The 27,985-nt window shown below is 46.0% G+C and overlaps 1 protein-coding gene across 4 annotated transcripts; it reads right to left on the bottom strand.

Moving 5' to 3' along the window:
• Positions 1-2,025: 2,025 nt before the first annotated feature.
• Positions 2,026-27,953, bottom strand: ARHGAP1 (Rho GTPase activating protein 1). 4 transcript variants are annotated; one of them, XM_084208533.1, is made up of 14 exons: positions 27,884-27,929; positions 27,027-27,135; positions 22,718-22,901; positions 21,852-21,944; positions 11,348-11,435; positions 10,976-11,107; positions 10,397-10,483; positions 9,617-9,715; positions 8,839-8,946; positions 7,560-7,636; positions 7,091-7,168; positions 6,410-6,538; positions 6,156-6,259; positions 2,026-5,764 (listed from the first exon to the last, which is right to left on the bottom strand). In XM_084208533.1, the coding sequence occupies exons 3-14, from the start codon at positions 22,854-22,856 to the stop codon at positions 5,585-5,587; spliced, it is 1,314 nt and encodes a 437-aa protein (XP_084064659.1). In that variant the 5' UTR covers positions 22,857-22,901; positions 27,027-27,135; positions 27,884-27,929; the 3' UTR covers positions 2,026-5,584. The 4 variants fall into 4 exon arrangements, with proteins under 4 accessions (XP_084064659.1, XP_084064657.1, XP_084064660.1 ...); XM_084208531.1 differs by lacking the exon at positions 27,027-27,135 and having other exon boundaries at positions 27,884-27,953; XM_084208534.1 differs by lacking the exons at positions 27,027-27,135; positions 27,884-27,929 and adding an exon at positions 25,319-25,431.
• Between the last annotated feature and the right edge of the window lie 32 nt (positions 27,954-27,985).

Below are 27,985 nucleotides of genomic sequence, written 5' to 3' on the forward strand. Positions count from 1 at the left end.
TCCGTCAGAGGGCAAAATGGACTGTGCATTATAGTTGGAGAGGTCAGTGGGATCTTACTGAGATCGACTACTGGAAGGACAGTGAGGGACAGACAGAACCAGGTGCCTGGAGGTGGGAGGAACAGTCATACAGTGTTTGACCCTGCTGACCTCACCAGTGAATTGGGAAACTGAAATACTAACTTATCTCCAGAGGAAAGGGGTGGGAAAAAGCAGAAAAATATACCCACAAAATTTGCATTGTACATGGTTGCTACATACTTAAAGAAGCATAGGAATGTTTTGAGTTGACAGGAGAGATAGCAGAGACATAATATGGAAAGAATAGCCAAACTTAACAGCTGTATTCTAGTATTGGTAGAAGTTAACCCTGTGTAACACACAATGCCAGGTATGGTGCCAACACCTTCCCTTTAAAGGAAAGACAAGAGTATAAAAATCCATGTACTAATAGCACCTGCTGATTTAAGCTTCAGTGTAAAGGGTGTCTGGTTATTATAGAAAAAGACACTGTGGATAAAATTACATGAATGGGGAAAAAAAAAAGAAAAATTACTCTGTGTGTTAGAAGCTTCTATGAAGGGAATATTCCAGCTTGAGATACAAGGGTAACTAATAAAAGCAATCTTTTCTTAATCACATCTTCAGAAGGTAACAGTAAACTGAGCATACCACTGGAATCTTACAAGGACCAATCTGTCTACATCATATGCATCTATACATGTATATTTATGAGTGTCATTTCATGAACTTAAAAAAGACATGGTGCAGTGTCAAAACTCACAGAAACCATCCTGTAGGATCTGGGGCCTGCTACAGGCCTTTCAGTTTCCATCATTTACACCATGTCACAAGGAGGACGAGGGATTGGAAAATCCCTTGTCTTCCTGGTCAGGAAATAAGTGAGACAGTAAACAATCTCATAAGTATGATTAACCACCAAGGTCAAGAACAATTAAATACCATCGCCTTGTGAGCCTACTCTATGTATTTATAAAAAACGTTCTCAGAACAGTGTCCATCAAGTCAGGGGGCAGCTACTCATGAGAAAGTGTCCAGTTGCAATGGTGTTCACACTGTGTTCAGTACTCCACATGGCTGCATATAATGTAGGTCCTGCCAGTGCCAGCTCCCTCTCATGGACACATGCACCTGCTCTCCAGCTCCTCTGAGCTGATCTTGCTACAGCATAATGCCAGGCAGGTCACTGTGACAAAGCACAGAGCCAGGACCAGCTGCTACACTGAGGAGGTTTGAGACCTCTCTGTATAGCTGGCATGTTAACCACACTGACCCTGTTACAGGGGCCATGTCAACATGCAGAAGGGGAACTGGCAACACTGGGAAGCCCTTAAATGGTACAGTAAAAACAGACAAGCAGCTCACATTTTAGACATGCAAGTGTCAATATCAGCATCAACACATCACTGATATCCCAGTAGTCAGGCTACTGCCCAGTGCTGATGGTTTTAGCCCCAGCCCTCTCCATTCTACTTCTAATTTTTACATCCTAGCCAAAAAGCTTACTGATGTAACAGGCAAATTGCAGTCTTTAGGAAAAAGTAGTGAACTGAATATGGATGAAGGGGAGTGCGGTGGTCCTAACCAGACTACTGTTTATCAAGTTAGCAATCCACATACATCAAAATGAGACAGTGCAGGCTTCTGCTGAGTGTATCATCTGGCCCCAGGATAAACTTAGCCAGCTAATCCTCAAGTGGTTCCTGCTTGGCACCCTTGGAAGTCCTAGGCAGACTGCTCATCATGACAGAAAGATGGTAATGTGGAAGAACATCGCTCTCCGGAAGAGCCAAATCTATACTACTTCATTTTTGTTTTAAATCTATTTCCAGCCCAAGGCTCCTGCAACCTAGTGTTTCTTCAGAGTTACTTACATAGAGGGCATTTCATAATTTCTTTCCTTCCTTGCAGCAAGGTGGTGGTTAGCAGCATAGACAGCCTTACTTGTTTCTTGTAGATATGTCACTGCTGCTGCCACTTGACGAACATGTCTGGATCTGAGATTACATTTTGATTTTTATTGAAATACAAAAAGTGCAAATCATGAAATACAAGATTGGTGCAGATTAAAAGAAAATAAACTGTGTGAACTGTGAAAACCCAGGCCTGCACCTGATGAACATCAACAAAGAAGGCAGGGAACACCAGCAACAAAAGCAAAGCCGAAATTTTTGCACAGGAGCCCCTGTGCATAAAAAAGGAAACTGGGACCAAACTGGCCCTCAGCTCTCTCATGTTAGCACACAAGGCATCTGGATGGCCCCAGACCCCCCTGCACCACCCAGAAGCTCTGGTGTCAGTTCACAGCTTGGGCCAGGGAGTGATCAGAGGCCATTAAGACAGCAGGAGGCTAAGCAGAGGGGAATGTTCTAGGTGCAAAAAAGCAGGAGATTGATGCAGAACAAGTACCCCCACAGGAAGAAATGGCTAATAGCTAACCTGAAAGGTAAGCCAGGAAAGAGACCCTTGGGCAGCTCTATAGCAAGGAGAAAACCGACACAGACCAGCACCTTAATTGTATACCACCCCCAACCTATACAAGGCAGAGAAAGCCAGCCCAGCCAGCACCCTGCCCATGTGAGGAGGGAATTTAACCTCCTGGCCTTGGCAGGTGCAGGCTCTGGTGACCACGCACATGACACAGGCTGCAGGCAGGCCCGCGCCAATTCTTTGCTCAAATCACAGGAGGAATATTTCAATACAAGGCATTCAGGAGAAAAGACTGCAAAAGCAACCCTGGTTACTGTGCCTGCTCCAGGGCCCTCAGCAGCTCCAGCACAAGGAGCAGCAGAGGAAAGGGGATATTTACAGTGGGTCCCTTTCAGGATTTGCAAGCACTTTCCCACCATGAGCAGTAGTAGTTCCCTGAACACTCTCTGCAAGCACTGAACTGGAACAGGCTTTTATCCCTGCCAGCAGGGGACAAACCAGCCTCTATTTTGCTAAAAAAAGAAATGTCATTTCAAGAATTCACTAAAAAAAACCCCAAACAACCTAAATCCCCCCCAAAAAAACCCTAAAATAAACCACCAAAGTCCAGCCAGAACTCAGACACTTGCAGTATTCCCCACCTTCCCCCTGGACAGGAGCTATTCCAGCACTGCTCCTCTGGCTACTGGGCAGGGAACAGTCCTTGCTGCTCTGCAAGGTCAGAACATGCCACCTTCCCCACAGAGTGCATAGGGCCAGGCCTCATGCATGCAGGCACTTGGATTCCAGGCTGCTGAGCTTGGGCATTTGTCCCAGAAGTTAAATGGCCTGCCTTTCCTCTGTGGAGATGAAGGTGAAGCCAGTGTCAGCTGCAGGTACAGTCAGAGCACCAAGTCTCCTTCTCCCCCTACCAAAGCCTCCACAGAGCAGGATGCTTGCAGGGAAAGAGAAGCTGCACTGGGCTCCCTCAGCCTCCATGGCCTTGCCCCTTAAACCCTGGGGGAATTGTTTACTCTCCACACTACTCCACTCCAGATTACTCCTCCACAGCACATCAGCCCTGCTAACTCACTCTAGAAGAGATCACAAATGAATTAGGAGCAGATTATCTCTGCCTCCAAAACATTTACTTAGTTATTGCTGTGACTTGCTCAGGATGAAACAATTCATATCCTGGCCAGACAGGGAAGGCTCCTACTCTTGGAAGAGGGAGACTTGAAGAAGTCAGCAGGCTGGTAACCTCCATAGGGCAAAGTCTCCCAGTATCTAGAAAGGATCAGATCCAGTCCTATCTTAGAATCTCTCTTGCTCCAGTCTTAGTAATGTTCACTTACTTGTTCCCTGTTCCCACCCACATGTTGTTGTGCCTCCTCCAAGGCAGCTGGCTGGACCTGCACTGCCTTGCAGAGCTGCCTATATTTGCACCCATCCCCATTCCAGAGTTTAGCAAAAAGAGCAATCTCCTTAATTCCTGCAGCAGATGCCACTTACTTTGACTATATCAGGGCACCGACCTCTGGTCAGTGTTTAAAGGCAGGTTAAAATATTATGAAAAAGCAAATTCTCTTTAACATCCAGTAGCTTTAAAAAAACAGTTCCGCTTGGTCCAAAAGATTTGTCCCTGAGGCCAGATGCAGCAGGGAGGTCTGGCCCAGGCACACAGGGCACAAGATACAAGGATAAATCACACCAGTGAAGTAAGGCTAGAAGCTCCCTCCTTTAACCCTGACAAGCCCAGGCAGAGGAGAAGGATCTCTTTTAGCTCAGGTAATGGGAATGAGGCAACCCAAACCCAACAGAGATGCTGTAACAGTATCGCAGCTGCTGCAGGGAGGTGCCAGGACCACCCCACTCTGAGCCTGCCTTGCAGAGAACAGGATCTCTCCAGCTGTGCCCAGGGCATACAGGATGCATCTGACTAGATGGCAGAGTGGAACCCAGGAGGAGACACAGCAAAGGCCCTTGGCATGGAATAGCTGTTCACTCACAGCTTTGGCACGAGTGCTCAGCAGCTGGGCAGAAATTTGTAATCCAGGCCTGGTGCACTCCATGGTGAGGATTAGCCCCAGTCCCTAGACCTTCACTCAAGGCCATGCTCTCTGTTACACTGTGCTGGGGAAAATTATGCTCAAAAAGACAACTAACCAGTCAAGGCAGTCTGTGCCAGTCAGCACAGATACATGTGTCAGAAGAGGAGGCCTTGTGCTGCTGCCAGGACAGATGGTGATCCTTATGGTGTTCAGCAGCTCAGTGCCAGCAGGGCACTTGCTCCTGCCATTCAGACTCACCAGTGGTCAAAGGGTCACAGCTGGCCGGCATGCACAGCCAAGCCAGGCATGAACCTTCCCAGCCAGGCTGGAAGTGCTGCTGCAGGGACAAACACACCTGAGCTGGATAACTACGGGAGGCAAGTCACCCATTAGAGTCCAGCAAACACTGAATAGTACCTGGAGTGGGTGACACCAGAGGGGCTGGGCTTGGGCTAAACTCACCTTCATCTGACAGGTAACACAGCCCATTGCCATGAGCCTGTCCTGCCAAAAGCAGGGGATCTAGAGTAGTGTTTGCAAGTGCAGGACATGCTGCTACCTGAAGCACAAGGGCTGCTGCTCCCTTCCCTGCTTTAGGTGCCCCTGGGGAAAGGCAGGATGCATGCTCAGGGCTGAGAAATGGCACTCACAGTAAGAATGTCTCCATCACAAAACCCAGCAACCCCGCCCTAGCCCAAACAGCCCAGCTGAGGCAAGGAGGGGTGAGCTGGAGCTATTGGGAGCTTGAACAAAAATATCTGTGCTGAGAAAGGGACCAGGAGGGCAGAAAATCTGCACATAAGGGAAGGAAAGGAAGGCAGGTCATCTGATAGGGCAGAAGACTGGTGATGAGCCCTGGAGGAGCTGTGCAGGTGGGTTAGGACTCCAGCCTCAGCAGCTGGGAGACCAGCTCCCCTGCCCATCCAGAGCTGCAGGTCTCCTGCTCACTTACTTGAACACTTTCACCATCATCTCCACAGCCCTCACTCTGCTCATCACCCAGAAGATCAATGGTCCCTTTGTACTGGAGACAGCTTGGTCACAGCTCCAAGACAAAGAAGGAGGAAGGTGGGCACAGTGTGCAGGTGTGGGCTGGCCTGGATTCAGGCCTCCGCAGCTTCAAACAGCTCCTTCTGGTGGTCCAACAGGAATTTGGTAAAGGTATTGATGGGATTGATGGCTTTTAGAGTGATGGCCACATCTTTGGCCCAGAGCAGATTTGGGCCAAACACAACTGCCAGGTTGGTGTTTGTCATCTTGTTCCTGTCGCTGTGAGCAGAGACCTATGTGGGAAGGAAAGAGATGACTGTGAATCCTACAGAATAGCACAGCAGCTGCCTACCCTCCCCAAAGCCAGAGACAGAGAAAATCAGAGGAGAAAAGCTGACCAGGCCATATCATAACAGGATCAAGAACACTCTACATCTCTACAAGTCCAGATCACCACTCATGATCTTCCCTCTTGCTTGAATAGCCTTGCAGTGGCTTTCTTGGCAGCAGGAAGTACTGTAAAGCAAATCTGAGACCCCTCTTCTACTCAGCCACTTTGTAGTTCTACCTCCACCCTGGGGAGCTTCCAGCCTCCCTGGTATAGACCACACAGGCTGTATGCCTGCACCTTTTAGGCTGCGCCTCTCAGCATTTTGACAAGCAAATGCTTAGGCTAATGCTCACCTGCACCAGAAAGGCAGTCAGTAAACGCAGCACTTGGTAGTTTTCTTCTGGCAAATCCTGGAGCGTTTTGCGAACAACATCCACACGTTTCACGTCCTCCACGCCTAAAAATCAAGAGAGACAGGACAATCCTCAGCACCCATCCTGATGAAGGCCCTGCTGGCAGCCACAAAGTATCCCATGCATGTCTCCACTAAGACAACTTTGCCCTTAGCCAGTGCAACATTCAGGGAGTAGCACTTGTTACAACTCACTCTGGAAGCTGACAACATGGCTGTAGAGGCCAAAAGTAAGGAGGGGCTCAGGTAGCTCCCTCAAGAAGGTCTTGAGAATCACAGCGGGGAGGTGGACATCTTCATACTCCTGGAAATCTACAGGCACACCTGAGAAAGTAGAGCAGAGACTCAGTGCTCACTGGTGAAAGCAGCACCTCCTCCAGACAAAGGACAGGACATGATGGTCAGAGCCCAAAGCTAAGGAAGAGGTATTTTAAAAACCACAGAATCCCCAAGTACCACATCTTCTAGCAAAGTGGAAAAATATGTCCCAAAATCATATACAAAGCGGTACTGAATCCAGCACTACATCTTTAGAAGTCATCAAATCAAACATGACTAAATTTCATCCTGGTCATCTTAAGTCCCTTCAGTATAACCAGAGTAAGATGGTGTATCTCACCCCAAGAAACAGGGAAACTTTCAGGAAAAAAAAAAAAAGGATAGTAAAGGGAATACGAATGGGAAGGAATATGCTTTCCACACAGCAGAAGTACCAGATACTTCTCCCTTGCAATTCAGGTCATACCCCAAGATGAAGTCTCACCTACAGATCTATCAAAGAAGGAGAGGATCCATGATGGACTAGCTCCTACACAGTTGCAATTGCACAGTAGTAATTAGGCAATGAGAGGGGCTCTGATGTGTTTGGGCACTTACCCATATTGTATTTTTGCTGGACCTCTCTGACAACCTGTGTATTTGCTGATCTCCGGAAAATCCCCTCTGTATTAAGAGCTGTGAAGTGACAGCAGATGGAGAAGAAAAAAATCAGCCATGTGAGAGTCTCTAAAAATGCTGGCCTTCACAATTATAAATCCATGCTGTGGGGCATTCAGACAGATATCAACAAGTCCCTTTTTTAGAGTACAATGATTCTTTCTGCTTCTACTATCTGACAAAGGATACAAGGGGCATTTGGCTACTTTTACACAAGTAGGAACATGGACTCCTGAAAGAAGGAGGTCTCCTAAACCCTTCACAGTCTCACTTGAAGGCTAACTCACCTAGTTCAGGCTTTACACCCTATTCTAGACTGCTGTTCTTCTTTATCCTACCACAGTCCTGATGGGAGCTTGGACAGAACAGAGGTCACTGATATGGGATTGCAGCTTCCCCAAACACTTACCATGCTCCCGCAAGTGAGCAATGGTGTCTCTGACCACCAGAGGAACAGGAGACTGATCAGGGCTCTTCTCCCTGAGACTGCACCAAGAAACAACAGGTTACACACAACTGGTACACAGGACTGGTCCCGCCTTACAGGCAGCCTCCAACTCTTGAATTTACCCACACAAGCTGTACTACATATGATCTTGCTATCCCCATCCCTGGTTCAGCCATTATTCTAGCCTTCTATCCTCTTCACCCATCATATTACTTCATTCACTGGAGCAACTATGAGCTCATTACTAGACCACAGGAATGTTTTTCCATCCTCTGTAAAAATCTCAACCTGTATATGCCAAGGCAAAGGGTTTCCCAGAAGGCAAGGATGCCAGTTATGAAACAGGTGAAAAGGGTTACACTTCCTTTTTCCTTCCCCATAAGAGCAAGGGCAGAAAGAAGTTGACATATGAGAAAAAAAAATGTGGCCACCACATTCCTGTGACAGAAGATTTATCAACAAAATGGCCGTCAGGGAAAACCTCATGATGCCAAGGTACTCCCTGCCACCCTCACATTTGATTGTCCAGACCACTCAATAGCTGGGAGCTTTTCATCCCTCCCAGGCTGTTAACAAGCTCAGGCACCACGGCACCATGGCAAACACCATCTGGAAATGTTGCACTGAAGCTGGGGAATGTGTTCCCAGACTGCCTCAGAGGATGTGTCTAGCTACACACTACTGGCTCCTCCTCATTCCCCAGAGAGGCAAAACCACACTCAGAGTTAAAAATACCTTCAGCACTTACTCAGTATCACCAGCCCTTGCCAGTGTCTCTGTTTGCCTTTGTCACTGTGCAGGAATGGAGAGTGGGATTCACTACAAGGCTGAATAGAGGTGCTTTTAAAATAGAATTTATGATGTTGAAAACAACTAAGAAACAAATCTGCAGTGCTGCTCAAAGCAGCACAGTCCTAAAGAGAACCCTGTCAGCCTTCTTTTGCTTAAAAGGAAGTTTCTAGTGCCACAAAGCTGTCCCCATGGCTCTTATTTTGCTCCTCCCTTTGTGACCCTAAGTTGCAAAAATAATCTAACCCAGGGATCAAGAGGGTGGAACTAAACAGAGTTAGTCAGGATCTGGACAGGAGCACAGAGTTCCTCAGGAAAATGATTAAAGTTTCATAGGAAGTCTGAACTGCAAGAAATTTCGCAGCCATTTTCTGCCGTTGTTCAGTAATAAATACAGTGACTTCATACCAAGCAAGTCAGGGCAAAAGCAACACAGTCCAGAAATACTCACTGTTGTAGGGAGACTCCAAACTGCTGGTTTGGCAGCGGTGGGCGTGGGGGTGTTGGCTTCTGGGGCACTTGCAAAGGTTTCTGCAGGGATCTCAGGTATTCATCATACCTGCAGCAAAACACAGACTAGTGAAAAACAGCTCCACCTCCCAGAAAGGGCATGAACCCAGCACTGCACACCCACTGGTAGCAGCACCAGACTGGTACAGTCAATTACATCGATGCAAAAAACAACCACAGGCAGCTCTGGAGCACAAGAACAAACATCTGGTTGCCTTAAAAAAAAAAGCAGGGAGAAAAGGAGTATCTATCTGTAATCAAGAGGTGGAGTAGCTGAGTAACAGCGTGGGCAGGAGGCCAGGACAGCACTGCTTGTGATGAGACAGATGCATATGTGGGTGTGGGACAGGGAAGCAATCTGGTAGGACTGAGATTATGGCAACTTTGGGAAGCCTCAAAGACAAGCTGAGCAGCACAGAATGAGCTAAGCAGGTGCCCAGAAAACAGGAGATGCACACCATGAGCTCCAGGTCAGTGTTAAGATGGGAGATGTAGGATTGGTACTCCATTGCAGGAGGATTTTTAACTCAAAGACAAAACTGGGGACTGGGGCCAAGGACACACAGGAAGGACTACAGAGAGAAACCAGTCTTGAAGGCAATTTGTCAGCACACCCTGCAAAATCTGAGTGGAACAATCTCTTCCTTCCCTTGCCACTCTTTACAAAAGGTCCCCTCTCACAGACCCCTAAGCAAGGGGAAGACAGACAGTATTCTCACTTTAGCACTTGGCTTGGGATCCCCAACTGTTCCAGCTTCACATATTCCTCCAGCTCACTAAGGTAATTCACATAAAATATCTTTCGTCCAAATTTAAAGCTGAAAAACAAGAGAAAGGTAGATATGTGAGAAACTGGGGAATCCAGTAACAGAACTGACCACTTACAGAAAAGGAGAGCAGAGGGCCGCTAGAAACATCAGTGGGGCAAAGGGTAGGTATGGCTGAGCAGCAGAAATGTCACCCACATCACTCTCCAACTCCATCTGTTTTACCAGGAGATGCAAAGACTTTCCAATATACATTAGAAGCCCTGGTAGCAGCAGGCTCCCTCAAATGGTGGATTTCTCCCTCCTGTTTTCAGCACTAGGCTTGAGAAGATTTTACTCCCAATTATTTCATAGAGTTATTATTTCACTATCACAATAAATTAAGTATTTGAGTTACATTATTTCACTATCACAATAAATTAAGTATTTGAGTTACATTATTTCACTATCACAATAAATTAAGTATTTGAGTTACAGACCCTGCAACTTTTTACTTCTACTTGACTGGAGAAAAAAGGAGTAGCACAGAGCTGCAAACTCTGTAGGTTTTTAAAGAGGTATTTCTGGTGTGTGAGTATTTCTGAGCTCAGAAGTGGGAGGAGACAGAAAAAGGTGAGAGACTCCAGGATAGGCTTGGCAGCCTGGGCTTAGCTTGTGCCCCTCTGAGAAGGCCCCATTGTTCCCCTGCAGTGTGAACATGCAGGTGAGCTTCCAATAGTGCTTCCTTCCTACCTGATCAGAGGCTTGAAGAGTATCAGCAGGGTCTTGATGAACATGGTTGGATGCACAATGTACAAGGCTTTGATGTTCTTCTTGTATCTGTCAAGAGAAGCAATGACAAGCTGCACTTTAAGCAGAGGAACCAACCTTTCCACAAGATTAAGGCACCCTGGTTGCTTCATGCCTTTTGCACTGACCCTCACCACACCCCAGCATCCATGGCCTCTGCTCTCCCATGCTCTGTAGCTGTGTCAGGCCACTCAGTAGCCTAAGGGCATGCTACCCTGTTTTCCAAGATTCATCTAAAACCAGTGAGCAGCCTCCCTAGGAACCTACAATTAAACTGTGGGGCTGACACACTTGCACCAGGTCCTGGGTTTGCTGCTTGCCTATTGGCTTAAAGGATGTAACTACAGAAGGAGCTGTTTAACCTATGATTCAGTCTGTACTAACAACAATCCACCTCCTTAAGCAGGAGAATAAGTGACAGTAAATTATGATCACCAAGCTACACAGGAAGGCCAGGGAAGCTCCTCTATGTTAGGCTACAGAACAGCACATAACATCCTTGCTTGCTGCACCTTTACTCACTTGCGATCAAATTCCCTGTAGGCATCCCGCAACCAGCTCAGGGACGGCTTGTTCTCACTGGTCAGGCCATGGTGCAGGTACACCAGAGTGTAGTCACTCTCCACATACTGGTCCAGTGTGAATTTCAGGTACCTGAGAAGAAAGAACTGATGAACTCACTTTGTGCTCTGCTACAGAGAGGCTATTCCTCCCATGGGACTCTTTTTGTGTGCTCTAACAGAGGATTTGCATCTCCAGCAATGGAAGTAAGCACTTGGGAGGACATGTCCAGCTAAAGAAGCTACTGCAGATGGATCTGTTCCCAGGAATCCAGCAGCTGAGAATTAGGTCAGATTTAAGAAATTAACAGCATCCTACTAAGACTGTACTTACCCCAGCAGTTTCATGTGATCTAGTTGATGACTTGGGGGCATACGGCAGGCACTGAACAAAATGACTTTTCTTCCATATTTGTCATCACCTGCAGATAAAATGCCACAGATTACAGGGAGTTAAGGACTTCATTGTAGTATTGGCAGCAAGGGGTAAAGAAAGAATGAGAAACCACCGTAACAGCGCACAGCTGCCACCAAAGCGAAATCTGATTTTCAGCAGCTATGGGCCTAGTGTGGAAGCAGAAACCTGAACACCAAGGGCCTGGCAAGTCAACAATGAGAATCAAGAACAGATTCCCTGCTCCAGCCCTGAAAGACAATGAAGGACTGGAAACCAAAATGCCTCCGGGCACATAGGGATGGAGGCAAGTACAGAGCAAAGTGCTCAGAGCATTAATCCTGCAAAGCTGTACCTGGGCCTTGCTCCTGATGCACACATGTCCAGGGAGACACAGGGAAAACTGCCCCTCACTGGCACAATAACTCCTTCCACCCTGCATACGGTCCCACACTAACTTCTAATAGTCTGGTGCATCTGTTTTTTGCTTCACGTGGAGCTCAGTTCTGCACACAGAACACAGGCCATTTCATACCCTGGAAACCAAGAAATTCCTAGAAAAAGAGCAGTTCCAGATAAGAACTCTTCTGGATGAGTTCCAGATGATTTCTCATCTTTCCAAAGAAAAGTGTCTTCTACAGATGGGCCAAGCAGGGCTGCCGGATTCTCCAGAAAGCTTGTAGAATAAGCTCTTCACCGCTTCCTAGATTTTCCATCCACAGAAGGATTTTTCCAGCCTGAGACAGAAGGAGCTGCAAAGTGCAGCACGACAAAGCATTCTTTGTAAAAGCCATGCAGAAAACAGTCCCCATCACACTGGAGCCAAATAACCCATAAAGCACCGTCATGTCATGGAGGACACTCCCAGGCACCACTTGAGGTTTCAGAGACAACAAGCCAAGTTTTCCCCAAAGCAAATCTTCAACCATCAGTGGACTTCTGCCAGCAGAGATCTCAGCCCCATGAACAAAGCCCAAGCAGACACGCATGGCCAAGCTTAGCAGACATGCTGGGGAATAGAGAGATTTGCATAAGTGAGAACCAGGTCACAAATCCTGTGGACATACAGAGTTTGAGAGAAAGTCTGATTCTCTCCTAGACACAACACCCAATCCATTTCCACAAAGATGACTTATTTAAGCAGCAGTGGAGATGAAATTGTTCCTTTAGTATTAAGGGTAAAAGTCTTCCCACCTTTTTAGCTACTCACCCTGCTCTGAAACCTGTGTTTTCTTGTCAAGCAGAGAGTGCAACAGTGAATGGGGCTGTTGAGGCTACACTCAACAATACCCTCCTTACTCCCGTATGGTAAACCATCTCACACAGACCACAGCACAGAAAAGCAGCAAGGATCACTACTTATGCAGGACTGACCTGCAATACATCATTCCTCTTGAAATATAACCTTTTCCTAGCATGGATTTACATTCTTCATGCAGCCATCTTCTCACCTTTGCACAGGCTCTGGCCCTCAACTATCACTTGGCTACATTTGCCATGCAGAAACTGAGGTCTCAGAACAGCAAACCTGGTATTCCTGAGAACACTGCCTGCTAGCACCAGAGGACCACTTGGTGCTGCAAATGGCAGCCAGAGAATTCATACACACCAGCCATGACATTAAGATGCCACCGGCCCTCTTTTGCCCGCATCTTGCCCGAACAGATTCTCTTGCTACTTTGTTCATTTCTATTTTCACCTTGCAAGTCTCATTTTCAAGTCACCAGACAACACAGAATTTATTGATGCACACAAGGCAGAAATTCTACCAAAGCTAAGGACACTGCGGCAGCACTAGGTACGGACCAGGAAAGGGGCGGCACAGGCCATCACACTGACATACACATGCGGAGGTATGGGGAGCTGGGGAGGACGCATGACCTGGAATGCAGGACTAGGAAAGTGATGCAAGGCTCATCTGGAACAACCGGGTACAGTCACAGCCAGGCCACAAGACCAACATCACACTGCTTATCCCACGGTAGCCCACTCTCTGCCTACCCCAGAGTTTCTTGGTAGCTCGCCGTGAGCTTTAAGGCCAGGTCCAATGTAATTGGGTTGTCTAAACAACTAAGTGCAGGTTACAAAGTCCTGGGCAAGGAACATGGCATATTGTGACCCTTCCCATTGATCTTGAATAACTCATATGTCTCTATCTGAAGGACAAAGGGTGCTGCCTGTATAAAGCACCAAGAAGATGCAACATTTGAGAATCTGTTGAGTTTTATAGTCATGAAAGAGAACGGTCAGCAAGACAACAGATCTTTGCAGATCATATGCTAAATTCAGAACAGATGATATCTTCAGTTAACTGAGGTTGCATTTCACACCAGAGTGCATGGTCTGAGGGCCAGATGCAGACTTCAAGTTTAATCAAGGCAGGCCTCTGTGGTGTGTGGTACAGTACCATGTTCATACCATGTTGTGGGTGGCCATACACTCAGCTCAGGCTTCTGGGCACTGATTATCAGACCTGACAAGTCACAATTCCAGAATGACATACCTTAAATAGCTTTCTCTGAAATGGCATGAAAGCCTACAGCAAGGCCTATGCAAAGTCTACAGTCTTGTTCCTTACATAGTCTGGGATCGCTGGTAAAGAACAGACAATCCATGACACTTCCAAATGGGAGATGGCATGTATCCCCTAGACAATTTCCAGGGCCAAGTACATCAAAAGATAATCTACAGTGCCCTAGATGACTGAAAAAGGAGTGGCCTGTTTTGCCTTCCAAATCAGAATGAATTTATGCATGAGACCTACAAAGGAACCAGCATGCCCTTTTCTGAGTTCTGCGTTTTGCTCCAGTTTCATCACATTGAGCTCAGCCTGTCAACATAGAAATTTTAAAAATGATCAACTGCCAGTCTTGTTTCTACCTGACATATATCTGATCAGTCTCCTTGCTCCAGACATGACAAAATCAAAACTTCATCCTCACAGCTGAACAATCAGTTGCTCCAATTTATAAACAAGAACCTAAAGCCCATTCCATGCATTCTTGTTGGAGAAAACTACCTTCAGGTGGCCCCTCTGCTCCTACAGAACAGATTCTTATCAGGTTTGATCTTTCCCCGATGCTCCATCCCTTGTCCTATTTGCTTTCCTGTTTGCAGTATTAATCTTATGTATCTAGGTTTTCACCCCTTGTTTACAATTGCAAATAGCTGAAGTTTCCACTGAACACAACTACAGATCATGAAGTAATCACTTGGCTTCTCAGGCTGCCTCCTACCTCTCCCAGATGAGGAATGCTCAATAGTTAAAAACAAACCAATAACAAATTATATATCAGTACTCAAAGAACACCCTGACTTAAAAAATATTTTCAAGTACACTGGAATTAAACTACCTACCTGAAGGATGTGATTCAGATTATTTTGCTTTTAACAACAAAGAGCAAGACAGTAGCCAATATCTAAAGCCAGACAAGACAGCTACTCATCTAAAGACATATCAACTTGCAGCACTGATTGACATAAACTCCTGAATATTTTTATGGCAATTTTAAGACCTGAACTGCATTTTTCTTCTTGCTCGAAAAGCAGCATTTCCAGGGCATCTCTAAGACAAGGGGCAAGGAAAGTGTCTGCTGTGTTTCCAAGTCATGAGTGCAAGGCCAAACTTCTAACAGGGCTGAAATTAAAATACTGAGGTAAATGTTTCATATTAAAACCTGCAGCAATACAAATGTATCACAGCAGAAATTTGCATCAAGATGGCAATAATGTCCCAAGACAGGGCATTAAATTAATCTACAGTCAGAAAATACACAAATCTGCACATGGAAAATACACCCTTGGCACGCAAATCCTGTTTTTTACTATTTCTAGGTAAATAGAAATATAATCATTACATATCCTGAAATATATCCTTTAGCATTTATGTCATGATTTGAGGCAGGCTAGCTGCAGTCTAGAGACTGCTCATTCCTACCTTCACCAGGTCACCTCAGTTAGGTGCCCATCTTGTTGAAAGATTCATATGGGAATGTCCTAATACTTTGATACTGAGACAATGCAGATGGATAGAACTTGCCCCCAAAAGCTAGTGTTACTGCTAAAACAGCAAAGCTAACAGAGTTGAGGGTCAAGAGAAAGAGCACCACTACAGAATATTGGAATATTACTACACAAGTTTCACAAAGCTTAGCATGTTTAATCAGAGCCACTGTGAGTAAAAAACCTGTCAAATGTAATTTCATTTCAATTAGCTGTGCTAAGCTTATGGCACAGCTGGGAAATGTTTAAGCACAGTAGATTTTAGGTGCCTACTGAATTCCCGAGTGGATTTAGCCCTGAAGAAAAAGAAGGTAAGGAATTCAAAGCAGAAGTATTTTGATACATGATTTCATCCATCTTGATATTCCCAATATCCAAACACTGCCAGAATCAGCCTTATGTAGCGAATATAGCTTAACTGATACAAAAATCTACTAGAGGGTCAGATTAAAGAATGCAGAATGGGAGGATGTCAGAGAGCATAGAAAAAGGGGGAGAAGACTCCACATAATGAGGAAATGAGAATCAGCATTTCTATGAATTGTGTGAAGGTCTTAGCAGTAAGAATTTCACACCAATAGAAGTTTTCATGTACATTGAGAAGCATGAAAGCACCAGCAGCCAAATTATTGAGACTCAGGACTGAAATCCGGAGAGTATTAACAAATGCTCAGCAAGCCCAGGGCAGTCAAGCACAGCTTTGGGCGAACAAGTTACCAGAACACAACATCTCTGCAGCCAAATGGAGAAGAAATAGATAACAGTTGCTTTCAGATGGAGAATCCAGTTTAAGTGCCAGCTGCTTAGCACATGAGTGCAGCAGCAGATCATGTGAAAGAACAGGAAGCAATCCTAGAATGAACTTCCAAACCACATACTATAACAGGATGAACTGGAGTTCAAACTGAACTGATCCAAGCAGGCCACCACCATGACAGGACAGGAACAGGATTTACATTGAGACCCATGAGCCCCGAAGTGCCCAAAGTAAAACCCACATGCCAAATTTGGCTCAGATGATTCTGCTGTGCCTGAGGCAGAGGTGCAGCCCTCAGACAACAATTTTGTGCAGCCTTTGGATTTCTGAAAAATTGCTAGTGCAGCCTAAGGCTGAGCAAAGTTTGGGCTCCCCTGAGACAGTCCAGCTACAGGCCATGGTCATGCTAAAGGAATACCATGATCTACAGAACCAAATGTTAGTGCCACAAAAAATCTACCTACCTGGTTGGGCCCCATCAAGTGCACCCTGGTCTGGAGGAACAGAAAAAAAGTTATAGCAAGCCAAGCTTTGCATCCTTTCCCAGAAAGTATTCATGAGGGTAAAGTCTGAGAGCCTAGCCAGATTGCCACTGGGATGCATTTAGCTGCTGTCTTGCAGGATTCAACCTCCTTCCATTTCATCTTTCCCCCACGCTCCTCTGCAAAAAGCAGCCTTATTTAACAATTAGAGGCAATAACAGCAAGCCTTGATTCCCAAATCTCCTTTTGGAATTTGCAACTAACTCTGTATCATCAAATTTCTTGCTTTTACTGTTACACTTCCTCTGCCACCAATATGGTAACTGCTGTACTGCCACTTTTAAAAGGGTTAATTGCAATTAATTCTGAAGTCCTCTGAACAACTTCAGAAGTGTAGAGAATGGCATCATACCATATGAATAACACATCCCACACCCATAACTTTTTTTTCATGATTAGTAGATTCTAAGTAAAAAAACTGAACCGCCAATTAGAATTTTAAAAAGGTTCCTATAGTTTAAGAAGGCATTTATTACCACATCTAGCCCCTTTCCATCACTCTCACAGCTATATACTCAACAGACCTACATGGGCCTATCAAGACAGCAGCCTTTGCAGAGCAGAGCTCTAGGAAGAAATTCTCCATTCCCTTATAAACTTAAAATTCCTTAGATACTCTCCCTTCCCTTGTCCTTGCATATCAAAATATGGTGCACAAGCTGGGCTTGCTTTGGATGGACTCAATTCTATAGAGGCAATTCATCATTTTTTATCATACAAAATATTCTTAAACAAACAAACAAACAAACAAAACAAGTTAAAAGCTGGAAACTACATCCAAAAGCAGCAGAAATGCAGGCAGTCTGTACTCATGGAGCCAGTAACAATGTACCATGCCTGAAAAGGACCCTTGCTACCCTTTGCTAATGGGGCTTTGCTGAGTCCCTTAGCCACCAAAGACACCCTGCAACACATCTTCAACACAAGTTTTGTCTGCCACTTCTACCTTTGTCTGCCTAGAGAAACAATAGCTACCAGTGCTCCAACATTGATTTTACCTCCCCATGTCAATTACCAACACCTACAGCAAATCATCAGCACCTGTTACAGCTTTGGCACCTGCAATCATGTTTGCTGGGTAGGTTTGGTACCAGGTTCACCAATGAAAATAGATTTACTGCTGGAATTGCAGCTTCAATCCAGTAACACAAAAGAAGGTACACTCATAGCTCTACACCTTGTTTTCCCACTTCAGTTAAAGGTCTTACACGTATTGGCATCACAGCTTTTCTGTGAGGGCAGCCCCACAGATTGACAATTAATGGTGTGAGGCAGCAGATTTCCCACACAAACTAGCAGAAACATGCTTTGAGCTCCAAGAAAGTTTTGAAATCACTGGGCAGGGATTACATAGCTGGAGTATATAGTGACAGCCACTTTCCTGACCATTGATACACTATCTTCTACCCTCCATGGTAGTGAGAAATTCGTATGCCAATATATGTTAGGCCCCTGTTTTCTTATCCCAAAAGAAAGGAAGGCAGTTATTGTGTAAAATGGGAATGCTGACGAACCTCATAGCCATAGTTTTGCATATTGACCACAAAGAAGAGACCAGTATTTCAGACTGGGGAGCAGAACGAGGAAGCAACACCTTGCCAGAGCTGACAAGAGCTCTGCTCTTCCCACACAGCCACAGGTTTCCAGTATGAACTGCCATCTCTGGAAACCTCCTTTAGACTATTATTAACTACTTGCCTTAGTTTTGCAATTCAGCCTGTGCTAAAAGACCAAGACTATGTCACGTCTAGTCTGCCTCAACCCCCAAGAAGACAGAAGCATGTAAGAACTGGCAGGAGAACACAGAAACTCTCAACATAACAGAAACTTGGGATAGTTCCTTAACAGCCCTCAACCAGGAGCTTGTGTTTCCTCCAAATGCTATGTGATGTGAGCAAGGAAAAAACCAGATTTTGCAGAAGTGGACTGTGAAATGAAATCAAGCCTCCTCTCTTTCAGCTTCAGGCCACGTGTAAAGAAGAATTTCACTGCTACAGCACTCACAAAAAGAGGCACTTAGAGTCAAGAAGAACAAAACCACACCAAAACCTCCCCAGAGCCTGCGTAAAACACTCCATAAACATGCACTTTAAGGCAGGTCTGAAAGGACCAGCAGAACACCAACATCTTCCTTCAGAAAAGCATCAAGTCCCAGAACCAAAAGAATGTTTCCTTAAACCAAAATATTATGATTCCTAACAATACTCCAGTTCTGAGAACTCCCTCAGGACTGTGGCCCGGATGCCTTTTGCTGTCATCTTTTTGTAACACACCACCACATGAGACAGCAGTGACATGCCTGCTCCTTTCCCATGGACAGCCTCCTCCCACAAGATCCTAGTCCCCAGAAGAGACAGAAGCATAGGGCACAAAGGAGAGCCTCCATGAAACTGCTGCACTATTTTTAAGTGAAAAACAAATCCCAAAAGTTTATTTTCTTAACAAATTCTGTAAAATGTTTTTCAGTACTTTCTGCTCTTAGGTCAGATAGCCACTTTTCAAATCCAGCATGCCTTGGACTGAATTAAGGTCAGCTAGAAAATGAGCGTGCTAACTTTTTGCCATCAAAACTGGGCTTTTATTAAGTTATTAACACCATGCACACATCCAGCAAGAAGCAATTACTTTTCTGACCACACAGGATAACACTGGGATCATGGAGTTCAGCCCGAGGATGGGAACCAGCCTTCTGCTTTTGTCTCAAAATAGCATCATCATCCCAGGACATATTTCAGGGTAGGCAGGAACAGAGTTAGCCACAAGCTTCCTGCTCTGAACTGCAGAACAGGGAAGGACATGGGACAGAAAGCTGATGAATCAATAGAGTGGATAAAACTATCCTTGATCTACTGCCATTTGCTAATATTTACATGAGATCTAGGGTAATTTTGTTTCAGGCTCAGCATAGCCAGTGTTCATTGCACCTGCAGCTGCTGACAAACACAATTTGTCAGCAGAGCCACATCTGAACAGTTTCATATTAATCCTCCAGTGAGATTTTTATTCTCCAGGCTACCTTTAATAGGATTTTTCCAGACTTTCCCAGATTGTTTGCCTTCAACAATCCAGAGAAGGTTACCCTGTCCGACACTTTGAACAGTTAAAATTCTCAATTACTGACCAAAAAAAAAATTATCAGCTTCCCCAGAACCAAGATTACAAGTCAGACTCCTTTGATCAACCTCCTAAATTCTCCTTTCAGGAGATGAGAAACCAGCAAGTCTCAAACCTGTGTGGCAGCAAATCCTCTATCTGGAGCTGTGCTCCAAGCTCTCCCAGTGCCAAGAAAGGCATCACACCACACACCATGTGTGGGACCATCACATGCTTTCAGACACATCAGCTACCAGTGAAAACTGGCCAGCAAGAGCCAAGAACAGAAGCTTCTCTGAGCTGTTTCTGCACTATACAGAGACACTGCAGGGACACAGAGCTCACTAGGAATACAAATTTAAACCACAGCAGGGAAGAGTTCAGAATGCAGGCACGGCTCCCAGTCAGCCATCATCCCACCCCGGAATCTTTTCAGAAAGCTGGCTAATTCTTCCTTTGCTACCCTAGACCGTGTCAAATGGCCAAATGGCTCCGTTCCAACAGCCACTGACACATACCTCCACTGGAGTGATACTCCATTCAGGGAGCTTGTCTAAGAAAAAGTCATGTTACCTTGGAAAAGAAATCCCTCAGAAAGAGTGGTGTTTGTCTCAGGAGGCAGCAGACAAAGTATATCCTTGGTCTGGGCTGACATTCCAGTCTTATCAATGTCTCTGATCTAAACTCTGCTAAGCACTTTGTCTGAAGCTTAGCCTAAAGCGAACTGTTATCGTTTAACTCACCCTTTCCCAGAGTCCTCAAATACCAGTTACCTGTGCCATTCACATTCCAAATATTCTGGCTATTACCACTGAAATGGTGGAGCCCACACATCTGTCCCTTTCCAGTTTCAGCAGCAGAGACCAGGGTGCAGACCTCTATAAACCACAGTCCTGAAACTCCAGCCCCATGGAAAAGAAGCATGGCAACACATTTGTAAATGAAAACACTTCTGGCAAATCTATAAGGCCTAACAGCCCAATTGTCAATCACCTGGCCTGTCAAACTGAGTAGGAAAACAATAAACAACAAGGTTTTGAGTCTGCCATTATAATTTTGTTCCACAAAAGATGGAACATGAGAGACCAGGAAAAAGAAAGCTCATTTGAGAAAATTGTCCAGAAAAGAACGATATCAAGACAACTCTTACCAAAGTGCCAGAGACTCTTTTCGTTGTGGTCAAACTCTGCTGCAGAACAACCCTGAATCAGGAAGACTCCAGCTTGTGCCTCTGCTTCCTTGACAATTCACATGTGGGGCAAATTACAGAGAGATGGCAGTAGGAGGGGTAGGAGGTGGCAGCAGGAGGGGTAGGAGGCGGCTACAGTCAAGCAGGAAGTATGAATCAAGTCACAACAAGTGGTAGAAGTGCTTCTTTTTTAAAAAAACAAGGAACACAAGACAAACTGGCCTTACCCTTCACTCAGGCTCACCACAGCAACCTAAAGAATACCTCCAAAACTCTTTCTCATGGAGGTCCAAGCAGTATATCATCAAGGATTAACATAAATAAAATAATACGGACAAGAAAACACAAAGAAAATCCAAATGCTTCTGACCCTGAATGAACAGGTCTTTCCTTGCAGTGGAACACAGGCCTATTCCCCCTATTTCAGATTTCTGTACATGTTATTTCTGGACAGGATTGCCATTCAGATACGAGTGATGCCACCTACTGTGGATTACTCAGTCAGCTGAGGACCTTACAGATGTATTGCTTAACTACATAATTTCTGTGGCGTTATCAAGCAAAAACCACTTTTGTGCTCGGAATGTAGTAAAGACCCATATCTAAAACAATTCAGCAAAAGCAACTGAGTCCTGACAATAATATAATCAAGTCAGCGAGAGCCAAGAAGTAACCCAAGTTTAGCTGAAGTCAATGGAAAATTACACATATCACAAACATTCAAGTTTGGTATTCTTTCTGTGCCACCTGTCATTGCCACTTGGGCTTGGCAAACAGCAGATGTACCCAGAACCCTATTAGAAAAGTCCTTCCTCAGCCCAGCTGCAAAGACATTAAAGGAGAAAACAGGAAGGTTCCTACCTGCTACTTCCACAATGTGATGCCTGGCGATATCATAGTAGGGATCATCCCACTGCAGGTGAGTGACAGGCTCGGGGGAGCCTTTGGAGTCATCTGAACAAAGTACAAGAAACAAGTAATCAGAAGAAGGGATCTGGAGCACATTGGCAAGTACAGAAAGATAGAGGTATAAGAAAAAATGGCACTTCTACATGGGAGGGACTAATATATGAAACTATACACCTTGAAAATCCACTTTTGAAATTCTGAGTGGACAAGAGCAGAAGAGTTCCTCTTAGTCCTGAGATCCATATGTGTCCCTCAGAACGTACACTCTCTCAAACAAATGTTCAGATATGTCACAAATATTCACAAAGGCAAAACCCAAGGACACCATCACGGCTTTTTAGGGAAAGGAGGATCTTAACATAGTCCCTTGATGGATGGTTGTATTGTATACCCTTGAGCTAATTTTCCTGACCTCTCTGTTCATAGTTCACAGCACAGGATTTCAGAGCAACAACTCAGATCTCCAGCCCCACCTCCCAGATGGAAGTTTGAGACCATTCCAGTCCAGAAGGCCAAACTCTCCTGCAAGAGACCATAATGGAGCATACTCAAAGATTTACAGCACATCTATTCTGTCAGCACCAAAATGCAGCCAGGCACAGGACTGAGAAGAGCATATTTACAGCAGCTGGCTCTGCACTTTTTAGTGCTGTTCAATATTGAGGCTGATTCACTTGGGTGTGGTGCAAGTTTAATGTGTCTATAAAGCTTTTAAAATGAGCTGGGGCTCTCTGTATATGTAGATATGACCACAATGCTGCAAGACAAACAACTGCTTTTTGGCGAAAACCCAGATCCCAAACAAGCAGGATACTTACCTGATTTGGGAAAAGCAGGGACTTCATCTGATGGCCAGTTCTTATCATCTATGGAGGCCAGTCTGAGCTGGCTGAGGGACTGGTTGGTATCATCCAAGTTCAGGTCATCCTGAAGCTCTGAGAGTGGGTCTGTAGCCATGGTCCCCAAATACCGCAGTTTATTTCACTGTGTCTAGAACACGGACTGCAGAGATTGTTAGGTGAGACACAGAGATCACAAATCTACCTCCCCACAGAGACACTTCCTCTTCTCACCAATTTCCCCCCAATATTCCCTCATCCTTACTAATCCAAAGATTGTGTCCCCTCCCCCTTAATACAAGCAGGAACTCCTCCTCCTCCTCGCCAGAGGCGCAACACATCGGATTCTTTCATGCCAAGCGCTATCAAAGGTCACCAAGAGCTGTACCAACCACTCAAGGAGTCTCTGCTTGACCAAAGCTCTGGGCAGAATAGTTTTTCTCTCCTGAAACAGAAGCAGCACCAGGACTCCACAGAAGGCGACAGGCTGCACCAGCCCCTGCCTGATACACTCCCTGTATGGCTCTGAGCTCCCCCTCCCTCTGAACGGCTGGCACAAAGCCCGGCTGTTTCCACAGTTGGCCCAGTGCTGGAAGCTTTCCCAAGAATCACCCCCCTCCTTCTCCCCATAATGGAGAACCAGAGCTCTCAACAACACTGAAGTGCGTGCTTCAGTGTGCTGCGATCTGAACAGAGAAGTGAACAGCTCCTTAAAACAGGAATTTTTTTAGGCGGAGCTAGTAAAACCGGGAGAACAATACACATACAATCCTCATCTCCTTTCAGCATCACCCAGTAAATCCTTTCTCCTACATAATAGCTAGCAGCAAGGAATCGCTTCTTTCACTTAAAGCCATACTGCCTGAATGAGTATTTTTCACCAAGCATGCAAAAAGCAGACCAAAGAATTAAGAGGATCCAAGAAACAGACAGCTCAGTTGTTTGCAAATATTTCTCACTCTCATCTGAAGCGGAAGATACATTAAAACTGGGACTGAGCTAGCACAGCATACAGGACCTCATAAGAGTACCAACTCTTAGGGACAATCCTTGGGAAGTAGCTTTTATCCTCTGAATTCAGTCTCCTGGAAGCAAGCAAGGAAACATTAAAAAGAACAACTATGTAGATCTGGACTGCTCACATAGACCACGTGGACAGTACCTCAGTGGTCAGCAGGCAGCAAGCCAAGAGGAAGTGTAGAAAAATCAAGTGACACCTTGTATCAGCAGGAGTCTCTGTAACACTGTCTCACAGCAACGCTTGTGCTTATTTTGCTTTATAAGGAGAGAAAAGGGTTCAAAGCCGATCTGAGGGGGCACAACGCCTTAGTGTGAAAAGTATATTCGCAGTAAAGCTACTTCCTTTAGCAGAATGGAGAGGGGGCAACCATGTTTTGCATCTTCCATCCTTAGAGCTTGAATGTGTATATTCATCCAGAGAAAACAATGAAACAGTAACTCTGAGCACCGAGGACAAAACCTGCGAGAGACTGAGCCCTGGAAGGTGTTACGTCCATGCTCAGGTCTATACTTGCCACCAAGCTTGGGGATGCATTTTGAGAGCACAGGAAATTGGATATTCAGTGGTTTTCTTCTCTCTTTGGACCATTCCAAGTTTATTATTTACTTCCTGTCCTCCCTTATCTGCTACTCACCAGTTTACAACCAGTTTTTACCTCTCTGGGCCTCCCAAAGGACTGAAGGCTATTGCTAATCAAATGCAATGCTTCCCAAAATATGAAAGAGTATGACATATACAGGCAGCAGGTCATCAAGACAACACATCAGACACACAGGGTCCCACCACTGCAGCCATGCAAAAATCCAAGCAAAATTATTTTCCCCGCCCTCTGGTCAGGGCTGCCTGAGCTGCCTGACCTCCTCTGATAATCAACAGGGCAAGGAGCAAGAAATCAGGTTCCCTAGCACTTTGAGCTCATGCTGGAACCACGCAGCAGTGGAGCCAAGGGACCAGGACTCCCCACCCCTAGCAGCTGATCCAATTTCTATGGTAACAGCAGGCAGTGACTCCTATGACTCAGCGAGCTTAAAGCATTTCGCACCGGAGCTCAGCAGCCCCAAAAGCCAGTGCTCCATGCTGAGGAAGCATCCATGGCTCCCCAGGACAGCCTCTCAGCATCTACAGTTCTCAGGGACTTCCCAGCCTTAGTGGGGACAGAGGACCCACATTTGACTGCTGCCATCCACTGAGATGCCTTTCATGGGAGATTCTCGGGGACACCCGGTAGCAACAACTTCCCCAAAGCCGAGTCCTGAAACACTTGGGGACCAAATCCAAATTCCCCCACAGAGTAGTGATGGTACTGCCATAGGGCCAGCAAGTCACCAAGTGTCCTTACACTCACCACTTGGCTTCACAGTCAACTTGCAGCACTTGTCCAGAGACAGAAGAGCAGGTTATTAGACAGCCTTAGGGGATTTCCCCTGAAGCATAAAATTAATCTTAGTGTGGTACCATGGAAGAAGGAAGTTGTTAGTAGGATCCACACTGCAAAAAGAGCCCAGTGGATAGTGCTCTGGCCTCACCCCTTGGAAAAACAGACAAGGCTCTCCAGATACCTTCATGTAGTTTTCACAGCCAGCTCCATTCCTTGGCCGTAGGTTACTGCTCCATGGTGTTAATGGAAGCAGGATCCAGAGCAGAAGACCTCTTAGATTTCAGGTCCTTCTTGTGAACCATACTGTAGTACCCAGAGAGCCCCAGAAGATTTTGCAGATTTTTCTCCAGCCCTTTCCCAACATGCAAAAGGCAAAAGCACAGGATCTCACATCAGATAACCATACAGCAGTTTAGGACATGAAATCGTCTCAATGCTTGGAAACTAGTAGGCTCTAAGAAGGACAGAACTGGAGTTATCATGTAAGACACAAATTGAGGATCGTCATACAAGGATATACATTTCACTTTCCAATAGTGCAGCTGCATGAGATGCTTCCATGTGTACTCAAAAATGATCCCTAAGGATCTGTCATTAAACAGAAAGTCCATATGCATCATGGTGATATAGTTGTTAAAATGAGTAAAGTGTTTTTTAAAAACATTTCATGTTTTTTAACAATAAAAGAGCATTTCAACAGATTTAACTCCAATTTAAAACTGCATATGTTTTACATAAATGTCACTACAAGATGCATGTAGTACACTCCACATAGCAAATAATAAGATAAGAAAAATTACATACCTAGATTTTGAAAACCAAAAATTCTAGCCAAAGATTTAAAACCTAAAGAATCACACATGGCAGCAGAAGCATTTACTTATTGCCAGGCTCTAAAGAGCCAACTGTTACCTTTTTTCCCAAGTATTTGTTTTCTGCAACTGCACTACACCTGAACACTTGTTGTGTAATAAAAATTAACTTTCCTAGATAAGAGAGACATGTGATGGAGAACAGCACAATCCACTAAAGGAGAGCACTCAGATCATTAAAATACAATTTTCACACAAATTCTGAACTGAAGATTCCTTATATAAGATCCAGAATTTACCCATGGAAGACCATTCACATTATATCCAGGAAATCTTGGTAGCTGCTGTTCATGAAAACTATTTTTTTCTGTAATTTCAGTTTCACTACTTTTCTATCACTTATTTCTAAGCTACGCCTGCTTGGTAGTTTCCTTTTCCTGTTTTTCTTCCAGATGTACTATTAGTTCAGGAGTTAATTACACTTCAAAATATGTCCATGCATGTATTACTGCACCCTGCAGCTCTACATACAATAAAGAATTACAGAAGCAAAGTGGCCTCTTCTTGCATTCAAGATGAACGAGCAATGGTCAGATGCAACACAGTCCTGGTTTTGGGATTATTTTTATGACTCTGCTGACATCCCCACCTCCTCCCAGTTTCAGTCTATTTGCACAAATGTCTCTTTTTCTGTACACATCAATCAAGGGCCTGCACTTTGCTACAGTGTTAAAAACAAGCACCTTGAAAGAAAAGGGAACAGTTACTCAGCAGCACACCTTCAGGGTACTCATGTGCATGAATGAGGTCCAGAACCAAGACTCACACACAAAGCCCACCCCTTGTCTTCCCTCACACCAAGACTGATGATACCACCGAGAGCATCACTACCCTGGTACTACCCTGAAAGAATGTAGAGGTCAAGAGCCAGACCTTGTCCTGGCTCATCATGACCAGTAACCTCACGACAGACACACTATTGCTCAGGGAAGCCCTTTGGTCCTTCATTATTCCAACAGCTTTTTAATCGAGCAGCCTTCCTTCCCCAGTCACCTCAATCCGTTTACTGAAGGCTACCTCCGTGCAAGCTGGAAATCCACTCTAGCGAGGAGTCAACTTCCCCTTACTGGTTCTCTGCAGGGTCTGAGGGCAAAAGTGCTGAACTCTCCAAGTGTCCTCTCCGGAGCTGCTGCACAAAGTACAGAAGCTGCTCTCAGTGCCGCGCAGGACCCACCCAGGACTCACATGTGAGGGAGGCAGTGGGGCACACACAGCCTTGCGCGGGCTGCAGCCCTCCTCCTCCTCATCATCACCCCTCCACCATACATCTGTTCTCTCCCGTTCCCTTCGACTCATCTCCTGGGAGATCCCTGAGCGAACCTCAAGATTGCTTACGAGACTCACGGGTTTACTAAGTACACTGTTAAAACAAAGGTCCCCTAGTACGCGCCAATTGCCTGAAGGCAGGACAAGTACCAGCCCCGGCTACTAGGCACCGGGATTAATGGCAGCCAGACCCAGCGCCAGCCCCGCCGCAGCCGCCGAGGTCGGGAGCAGCCAGCAGCAGCCCCGGTGGCGCCGCTCCGACGGTACCTGCACCGCCTGCCCCGACCAGCGGTGACCGGGACACGGCGGGCTGCCGGCCCGGCTCTCCCCGCCCAGGTGCCCGCGGCGCTTCACCAGCCGCGCTCCTCCCGCCAGGCGCGCAGCGCGGACGAACCGAGCCGCTCCCTCACACAGGGCGAGCCTGACAACACCCGGGCGGAGCGCTCGGGGCTCCGGGCCCAGCCCCGGCCCGTTCAGCCTCAGCCCGAGCCCCAGCCCCAGCCCCCGGGCCGCTTCCCCGCCCCAGCAGCACCAGGACAGGCCGCTGGGCCCCGCTGCTCCAGGCCGCCCTCCCCGGGAACCCCACGCCGCCCCGCCGGTGCCGGTACCTGCCGCCGCCACTGCCCGCCTGTCACCGCCGCCCGCCGGAAGCGCGGCCTCGCCGCCGGGGGATCCCGCCCCGCCCCGCCCGCTGCCGGCCGCCGTCCGGG

The sequence above is a fragment of the Fringilla coelebs genome, assembly GCF_963513975.1.
Source record: "Fringilla coelebs genome assembly, chromosome: 6".
Lineage (NCBI taxonomy): Eukaryota > Metazoa > Chordata > Aves > Passeriformes > Fringillidae > Fringilla > Fringilla coelebs.